Source organism: Zea mays, chromosome 8 (assembly GCF_902167145.1).
Source record: "Zea mays cultivar B73 chromosome 8, Zm-B73-REFERENCE-NAM-5.0, whole genome shotgun sequence".
Classification (NCBI taxonomy): Eukaryota; Viridiplantae; Streptophyta; class Magnoliopsida; order Poales; family Poaceae; genus Zea; species Zea mays.
The window spans coordinates 161,129,769-161,140,085 of record NC_050103.1 but is presented as its reverse complement, the minus strand read 5'-3'; the positions used below and the strand labels follow the sequence as shown (position 1 = coordinate 161,140,085).

Below are 10,317 nucleotides of genomic sequence, written 5' to 3'. Positions count from 1 at the left end.
TTTTGAGCAGAAAACTTACACTGCGCTCCCTTAGGAACGACTTTTTGCTGCTTCGAAGAAATTGCACTGCGTTCCTTAGAACAAATTTTTGATAATTCGAAGGTCCTCCGTGCCACCATAAATTCTTATGCTTCGGCAACTCAAGCCTATGGAGAAGATATATTTTCATTATGGTAAAAAGCGAAACTGTTACAAGAGATTGAAAAACGATAAAAAACACTTAAACTTCCCATAATTGTTCCTTATTAAAAAGAAAGTAATACTGAATGCGAAAATGCGAAAAGCTGCTGTCGAGGTAGGATATTTGTCAGTAAATGTGCTTCGACTCTGGCACAGTGCTATTGACTGTGCGAGCTTCGGACTCTTCTCTGAAGTCCCGATGGAGGTGAGTGTGCTGACTCCCTTCTGGCTGCTGACCTCGTTGTGTTGGTGATTGCCTACATATTCTGGAATGTAAGGCAAATGGTACGAAGCAGTATGCATGACCTGCTTCGGCTGACTCTATTGTGCTGCAGCTTCTGCTATCTCCTTTTGCTTCTGGATGGTAACATGGCACATCCTAGTGGTATGGCCCTTGTCTTCACCATAGAATAAGCAGTAAATTTTCTTGGTTGATCCCCAAATCTTCCCCTGAAGCCCCTGGCGCCTCTGCCCCTTGGCGCTGGCGGTCGGAAAGAACTTTGCTGCTGCCCTGAAGCATGCGATGAGTACTGTGGCCTTTGCTGTTGACTCCCTCTATCATCACTTTGAGTAGAATTGTGAATTGACCTGACGTGCCTCGGATGGAATCTTCCTCCGAAGCCCCTGGTCATTTCAGAGAACCTGAATGATTCCTCCCTTCTTTGGCGAAAGTCATTGTCAACTCGAATATACTCGTCCATCTTCTGGAGCAGCTTCTCCAAAGTTTGAGGAGGCTTCCTGGCAAAGTATTGAGCTGAAGGTCCCGACCGAAGTCCCTTAATCATGGCCTCAATGACAATTTCATTGGGCACTGTTGGTGCCTGTGCCCTCAGACGCAGGAACCTTCGGACATACGCCTGAAGGTATTCTTCGTGGTCCTGGGTGCACTGGAATAAAGCTTGAGCAGTGACCGGCTTCGTCTGAAACCCTTGGAAGCTAGTTATCAACATGTCCTTCAGCTTTTGCCATGAGGTGATTGTTCCTGGCCGAAGAGAGGAGTACCAGGTTTGTGCAACACTCTTGACGGCCATGACAAAAGACTTAGCCATGACTGCAGTATTGCCACCATACGAAGATATGGTTGCTTCATAGCTCATCAAGAATTGCTTCGGGTCTGAATGACCGTCGTACATGGGGAGCTGGGGTGGCTTGTAAGACTGGGGCCATGGTGTAGCCTGCAGTTCTGTTGACAGAGGAGAAGCATCATCAAAAGCAAAATTTCCATGATGGAAATCTTCATACCAGTCGTCCTCGTTGTAGAAGCCCTCCTGATGAAGCTCTCTGCACGGAGGCCTTCGGTCAGCTAGACGAGCCATCTTTTCCTTCTTTCGTTGAACCTGTTGGTGGAGCATCTCCATGTTTTGGATTTCTTGATCCAAGTCATCCTCCGGAGGCGTTGGACTGGTGGCCTTCCTCTTCTGGCTTCGGGCCTCCCTAAGAGAAAGGACATCCTGATTGGGATCCAGCGGCTGTAGAGTGGCAGCCCCTATGGCTAAAGCTTTCTTCGGCGGCATGACGAAGGTGATGCTTGCCGAAGGTGTTCAAAACTCAAAAAATGGACGTGAGTTCACCGGAGGTGGGCGCCAATGTTGGGGACTTGTTCTCAAATGCTAAGAGTTAAGAACAAGGCAACATAAAAAGTGTTAAATGTTAAAGTCCTTCGTCCTTCAAAACATTATGTCCCTTCGGATATAATGAATTCCGGACGAAGGTTATGAAGGAAAAACCCTTCGCAAGCTCGATAGATGATAAGAAAGAATTCATACATGAAATACGAATAATAATACAGATATTATCATCAACTCATTTTTATTTGCATTATCATATTTGTAATAACAAATTATAAATGTACCTTCGAATTGACGGAAAGCAAAGGTACAAGCGTGATGTAAAAAGCGAATGCCAAGTCAGCCTGAACAGTACGGGAGTACTGTTAATCTATTTATAGGCGCGGGACGTAGCCCGTGTAGAATTACATTAATGCCCTTTACATTTATCAATAACTCTATAATAATTCTTCGAGGTCTAATTTGGCTTTTCATCTTTAAGTCAGTTCATCTTTTCTGCCGTCATGCCGAAGCTTTTCTGCGCATAGCTTCGTGATCATCTTATGCTTCGTCATGATCGCCTTCTGTCCCACTCAAGCTTCGTCTTGACCAGACACTTGTATACCCATAATCTGACGTCCGAAGATACCTGTTCACATATTTCACTTGGAAAACATTGTCAAATCATGTTTTTGAGGATATTCGGAAGCCGAAGGCCCCCAACACCTCACATATGTTTCCTTGCCATAGATCACATTCTTGAATTTATGGTGGAGACCATTTCTTGGTCAAAATTCCGTAGGTGTTAGCCTTCCGTGTCATTGAAAATGGTCGTTCATGGCTATTTTCGACAAAAATGGGGGTTGTGTGGCCATTGATCATCGACCAGAGGCTTGTACACTTTACCCCACATATGTTTTCTTGCAATTGATCACATTCTTGGATTTCTGGTGGAGACCATTTCGTGGTCAAAAATCCGTACTTGTTAGCCTTCGGTATTATTGAAAATGGTCATTCATGGCTATTTTCGACAAAAATGGGGGTTGTGTGGCCATTGATCATTGACCAGAGGCTCATAAACCTCACCCCACATATGTTTCCTTGCCATAGATAACATTCTTTTATTTCTGGTGGAGACCATTTCTTAGTCAAAAATCCGAATGTGTTAGCCTTCGGTACTATTGAAAATGGTCGTTCATGGCTATCTTCGACAAAAATAAGGGTTGTGTGGCCATTGATATTCGACCAGAGGCTCATACACCTCACTACAAATATGTTTCCTTGCCATAGATCACATTCTTGGATTTATGGTGGAGACCATTTCTTGGTTAAAAATTTGTGAGTGTTAGCCTTCAACGTCATTGAAAATGGTCGTTCATGGCTATTTTCGACAAAAATGGGGGTTGTGTGGCCATTGATCATCGACCAGAGGCTCGTACACCTCACCCCACATATGTTTCCTTACCATAGATCACATTCTTGGATTTCTGGTGGAGACCATTTCTTGGGCAAAAATCTAAATGTGTTAGCCTTCGATATTATTGAAAATTGTCATTCATGGCTATTTTCGAGAAAAATGGGGGTTGTTTGGCCATTGATCTTCGACCAGAGGCTCATACACCTCACTACACAAATGTTTCCTTGTCATAGATCACATTCTTGGATTTATGGTGCAGACCATTTCTTGGTCAAAATACTGGAGGTGTTAGCCTTCAGTGTCATTGAAAATGGTCGTTCATGGCTATTTTCGACAAAAATGGGGGTTGTGTGGCCATTGATCATCGACCAGAGGCTCGTACACCTCACCCCACATATGTTTCCTTGCCATAGATCACATTCTTGGATTTCTAGTGGAGACCATTTCTTTGTCAAAAATCCATACGTGTTAGCCTTCTGTATTATTGAAAATGGTCGTTGATCGCTATTTTAGACAAAAATGGGCATTGTGTGCCATTGATCATCGACCAGAGGCCCATACACCTCACCCCACATATGTTTCCTTGCCATAGATCACATTCTTGGATATATGGTTGAGACCAATTCTTGGTGAAAAATCCGTAGGTGTTAGCCTTCAGTGTCATTGAAAATGGTCGTTCAAGGCTATTTTCGACAAAAATGGGGGTTGTGTGGCCATTGATCATCGACCAGAGGCTCGTACACCTCACCCCACATATGTTTCCTTGCCATAGATCACATTTTAAATTTCTGGTGGAGAACATTTCTTGGTCAAAAATCGGTAGGTGTTAGCCATCGGTATTATTGAAAATGGTCGTTCATGGCTATTTTCGACAAAAATGGGGGTTGTGTGGCCATTGATCATCGACCAGAGGCTCATACACCTCACCCCACGTATGTTTCCTTGCCATAGATCACATTCTTGGGTTTCTGGTGGAGACCATTTCTTGGTCAAAAATCCGTAGGTGTTAGCCTTCGGTATTATTGAAAATGGTCGTTCATGGCTATTTTCGTCTAAAATGGGGGTTGTGTGGCCATTGATCATCGACCAGAGGCTCGTACACTTTACCCCACATATGTTTTCTTGCCATTGATCACATTCTTGGATTTCTGGTGGAGACCATTTCTTTGTCAAAAATCCGTACGTGTTAGCCTTTGGTATTATTGAAAATGGTCATTCATGTCTATTTTCGACAAAAATGGGGGTTGTGTGGCCATTGATCATTGACCAGAGGCTCATAAACCTCACCCCACATATGTTTCCTTGCCATAGATCACATTCTTTGATTTCTGGTGGAGACCATTTCTTAGTAAAAAATCCGAATGTGTTAGCCTTCGGTACTATTGAAAATGGTCGTTCATGGCTATCTTCGACAAAAATAAGGGTTGTGTGGCCATTGATATTCGACCAAAGGCTCATACACCTCACTACAAATATGTTTCCTTGCCATAGATTAAATTCTTGGATTTATGGTGGAGACCATTTCTTGGTCAAAAATCTGTGAGTGTTAGCCTTCAACGTCATTGAAAATGGTCATTCATGGCTATTTTCGACAAAAATGGGGGTTGTGTGGCCATTGATCATCGACCAGAGGCTCGTACACCTCACCCCACATATGTTTCCTTGCCATAGATCACATTCTTGGATTTCTGGTGGAGAACATTTCTTGGTCAAAAATCCGTAGGTGTTAGCCTTCGGTATTATTGAAAATGGTCGTTCATGGCTATTTTCGACAAAAATGGGGGTTGTGTGGCCATTGTTCATCGACCAGAGGCTCATACACCTCACCCCACGTATGTTTCCTTGCCATAGATCACATTCTTGGATTTCTGGTGGAGACCATTTCTTGGTCAAAAATCCGTAGGTGTTAGCCTTCGGTATTATTGAAAATGGTCGTTCATGGCTATTTTCGTCTAAAATGGGGGTTGTGTGGCCATTGATCATCGACCAGAGGCTCGTACACTTTACCCCACATATGTTTTCTTGCCATTGATCACATTCTTGGATTTCTGGTGGAGACCATTTCTTGGTCAAAAATCCGTACGTGTTAGCCTTCGGTATTATTGAAAATGGTCATTCATGGCTATTTTCGACAAAAATGGGGGTTGTGTGGCCATTGATCATTGACCAGAGGCTCATAAACCTCACCCCACATATGTTTCCTTGCCATAGATCACATTCTTTGATTTCTGGTGGAGACCATTTCTTAGTCAAAAATCCGAATGTGTTAGCCTTCGGTACTATTGAAAATGGTCGTTCATGGCTATCTTCGACAAAAATAAGGGTTGTGTGGCCATTGATATTCGACCAGAGGCTCATACACCTCACTACAAATATGTTTCCTTTCCATAGATCACATTCTTGGATTTATGGTGGAGACCATTTCTTGGTCAAAAATCTGTGAGTGTTAGCCTTCAACGTCATTGAAAATGGTCATTCATGGCTATTTTCGACAAAAATGGGGGTTGTGTGGCCATTGATCATCGACCAGAGGCTCGTACACCTCACCCCACATATGTTTCCTTGCCATAGATCACATTCTTGGATTTCTGGTGGAGACCATTTCTTGGGCAAAAATCTGAATGTGTTAGCCTTCGGTATTATTGAAAATGGTCATTCATGGCTATTTTCGAGAAAAATGGGGGTTGTTTGGCCATTGATCTTCGACCAGAGGCACATACACCTCACTACACATATGTTTCCTTGCCATAGATCACATTCTTGGATTTATGGTGGAGACCATTTCTTGGTCAAAATTCCGGAGGTGTTAGCCTTCAGTGTCATTGAAAATGGTCGTTCATGGCTATTTTCGACAAAAATGGGGGTTGTGTGGCCATTGATCATCGACCAGAGGCTCGTACACCTCACCCCACATATGTTTCCTTGCCATAGATCACATTCTTGGATTTCTGGTGGAGACCATTTCTTGGTCAAAAATCCATACGTGTTAGTCTTCTGTATTATTGAAAATGGTCGTTGATCGCTATTTTAGACAAAAATGGGCGTTGTGTGGCCATTGATCATCGATCAGAGGCCCATACACCTCACCCCACATATGTTTCCTTGCCATTGATCACATTCTTGGATTTATGGTGGAGACCAATTCTTGGTCAAAAATCCGTAGGTGTTAGCCTTCAGTGTCATTGAAAATGGTCGCTCATGGCTATTTTCGACAAAAATGGGGGTTGTGTGGCCATTGATCATCGACTAGAGGCTCGTACACCTCACCACACATATGTTTCCTTGCCATAGATCACATTTTGGATTTCTGGTGGAGAACATTTCTTGGTCAAAAATCCGTAGGTGTTAGCCTTCGGTATTCTTGAAAATGGTCGTTCATGGCTATTTTCGACAAAAATGGGGGTTGTGTGGCCATTGATCATCGCCCAGAGGATCATACACCTCACCCCACGTATGTTTCCTTGCCATGGATCACATTCTTGGATTTCTGGTGGATACCATTTCTTGGTCAAAAATCCGTAGGTGTTAGCCTTCGGTATTATTGAAATAGGGCGTTCATGGCTATTTTCATCAAAAATAGGGGTTGTGTGGCCATTTATCATCGACCAGAGGCTCGTACACCTCACCTCACTTATGTTTCCTTGCCATAGATCACATTCTTGGATTTATGGTGGAGACCATTTCTTGGTCAAAAATCCGTAGGTGTTTGCCTTCTGTGTCATTGAAAATGGTCGTTCATGGCTATTTTCGTCTAAAATGGGGGTTGTGTGGCCATTGATCATCGACCAGAGGCTCGTACACTTTACCCCACATATGTTTTCTTGTCGTTGATCACATTCTTGGATTTCTGGTGGAGACCATTTCTTGGTCAAGAATCTGTTGGTGTTAGCCTTCGGTATTATTGAAAATGGTCGTTCATGGCTATTTTCGTCTAAAATGGGGGTTGTGTGGCCATTTATCATCGACCAGAGGCTTTTACATCTCACCCCACATATGTTTCCTTGCCATAGATCACATTCTTGGATTTCTGGTGGAGACCATTTCTTGGTCAAAAATCCGTACATGTTAGCCTTCCGTGTCATTGAAAATGGTCGTTCATGGCTATTTTCGTCTAAAATGGGGGTTGTGTGGCCATTGATCATCGACCAGAGGCTCATAAACCTCACCCCACATATGTTTCCTTGCCATAGATCACATTCTTTGATTTCTGGTGGAGATCATTTCTTGGTCAAAAATCCGAATGTGTTAGCCTTCGGTACTATTGAAAATGGTCGTTCATGGCTATTTTGACTAAAATAAGTGTTGTGTGGCCATTGATATTCGACCAGAGGCTCAGACACCTCACTACACATATGTTTCCTTGCCATAGATCACATTCTTGGATTAATGGTGGAGACCATTTCTTGGTCAAAAATTAGTGAGTGTTAGCCTTCAGTGTCATTGAAAATGGTCGTTCATGGCTATTTTCGACAAAAATGGGGGTTGTGTGGCCATTGATCATCGACCAGAGACTCATACACCTCACCCCACATATGTTTCCTTGCCATAGATCACATTCTTGAATTTCTGGTGGAGACCATTTCTTGGGCAAAAATCTGAATGTCTTAGCCTTCGGTATTATTGAAAATGGTCATTCATGGCTATTTTCGACAAAAATGGGTGTTGTGGCCATTGATCTTCGACCAGAAGCTCATACACCTCACTACACATATGTTTCCTTGCTATAGATCACATTCTTGTATTTATGGTGGAGACCATTTCTTGGTCAAAATTCCGTAGGTGTTAGCCTTCAGTGTCATTGAAAATGGTCGTTCATGGCTATTTTCGACAAAAATGGGGGTTGTGTGGCCATTGATCATCGACCAGAGGCTCGTACACCTCACCCCACATATGTTTCCTTGCCATAGATCACATTCTCGGATTTCTGGTGGAGACCATTTCTTGGTCAAAAATCCATACGTGTTAGCCTTCGGAACTATTGAAAATGGTCGTTCATGGCTATTTTCGACAAAAATGGGGGTTGTGTGGCCATTGATATTGGACCAGAGGCTCATACACCTCACGACACATATGTTTCCTTGCCATAGATCACATTCTTGGATTTATGGTGGAGACCATTTCTTGGTCAAAAATCCGTAGGTGTTAGCCTTCAATGTCATTGAAAATGGTCGTTCATGGCTATTTTCGACAAAAATGGGGGTTGTGTGGCCATAGATCATCGACCTGAGGCTCATACACCTCACCCCACATATGTTTCCTTGCCATAGATCACATTTCACTACAAGAAACTGGTTAAAGAACGTGGGTGAAAAACCGTCGAACTTAATGTAATAGGCCGTCGAATTTAACATAAGAACGTGGGTTTACCCACGAACATAGCCGACGGCGATTTTTGGACGAACTTAAAGAAGTAAGTTCGACGGCCCCCACGTTCTTAAGGTTAAGAACGTGGGTACCGTCGAACTTAAGGTTAAGAACGTGGGTACCGTCGAACTTAAGGTTAAGAACGTGGGTTTTTAAGTTCGACGGGGGCCGTCAAATTTTCTTCCATAAGTTCGACGGCACCCACGTTCTTAACCTTAGGTTCGACGGGGCCACGTGGCCGTTGAACTTATGGGTCGTGCCTGGGTAGGCGAGGGCTGCCCATTAAGTTCGATGGTACCCACGTTCTTAAACTTAAGAACGTGGGTACCCACGTTCTTAACTCTTTTCCAGAAAAAATAAAAAATATCGAAATGAAAAAATAGACACACATAATATCACATGCAACACAGAATATCACATACAATACAGATTTCAAACACATGGATATATGTTCATATCACAAATTCACACAAGTCCAAATATAAGTTCACAAATTCACATAATTAAGTCCAAATACATAAGTTCACATCCATAGTTCACATTTGTAGTTCACAAGTTCAAATACACAAGTTCACATCCATAGTTCGCTCCATCGCTCTCGATCAGGACATCGGATTGTTGTTCGTAGCTCCACCACTAGAATTGAGACATCTGTCCGCAAAGTTATCGTGAGGGGGAGGAGTCACTTGATGAGAGCCGGAATCCTACAAAATAAACCAAAATTCTTATAAATATGCATGATGTCCTCAATCATTTTACATGTTCAATCCATGTCAAAGAAACAAATGAAGTACTAAACAGAGAACCATCTCAAACTTGTGTACCTACCACTCATGATCATAGCAGAGAACCATCTCAAACTTGAAGTACTACAAATGAAGTACTAAACAGAGAACCATCTTAAACCTGAAGTACTAAACAGAGAACCATCTAAGCAGTACTATATTTTAAGCAGTACTAAGCAGTACTATATTTTTCGTTCTAAGCAGTACTATATTTTTCGTTCTAAGCCTTCTACTGTTCTATATTTTAAGCAGTACTATATTTTAAGCCATCTACTGTTCTATATTGCTAACAGCAGCAATAACCGTTTCAAGCGAAGACGAAGAGGACATGAGGTGGAAACTGGAGAAGAGGCGCAAGCTCCTGCTCCTGCTTGCCATCCTCGCAGCCAACCTCACCTACCAGGCAGGCTTGAATCCACCGGGCGGCTTCTGGCAAGAGAACATCACAGGCCACGTCGTCGGCAACCCTGTGCTCAACGACAACTACCGCCGCCGCTACATGGCTTTCTTCTACTGCAACGCGACGGCCTTCGTCTCGTCGCTGGCCATCATCATGCTGCTGGTGAACAGGAAGCTCTCGGCGAGAGGAATACAGTCGCACGCGCTCGGCGTGTGCGTGGTCCTCGACCTGGCCGGCCTCATGGGCGCGTTCACCTCCGGGAGCTCCAGGAAGGTGTCCACGTCCATCTACGTCCTCGTCCTGGTCGTCGCGGTTCTACTCTGCATCACGCTCTAGGTCATTCTGGTCTTGTCGGAGTCGGTCCAGCGTCTCCTGCAGAGACTCCTGTCCGTCTTCGACGTGACGGAGGGAGACGCTGGCTTCGTACTGCCGCATGTAGCTGCAGCTGCCAGCAATGGCGAGCCATGAGATCCCTGGTACGAAAAGAAGCCCAAATACTTGCTGCTCCTCGCAGCGCTCGCAGCAGCCGTCACCTACCAAGCCGCCATGAACCCGCCCGGTGGCCTCTGGGACGACGGCCAGACCGGCCACGTAGCCGGTGACCCGGTCCTCCGGAGCAGCCAC

The 10,317-nt window shown here is 43.9% G+C and overlaps 1 protein-coding gene across 1 annotated transcript; it reads left to right on the top strand.

Annotated features, from left to right (window-relative positions):
• The first annotated feature begins 9,621 nt into the window (after positions 1 to 9,621).
• On the top strand, positions 9,622 to 10,029 carry LOC118473227 (uncharacterized). The gene has a single exon (XM_035961994.1). The coding sequence runs from the start codon at positions 9,622 to 9,624 to the stop codon at positions 10,027 to 10,029; it is 408 nt and encodes a 135-aa protein (XP_035817887.1).
• Positions 10,030 to 10,317: the final 288 nt, after the last annotated feature.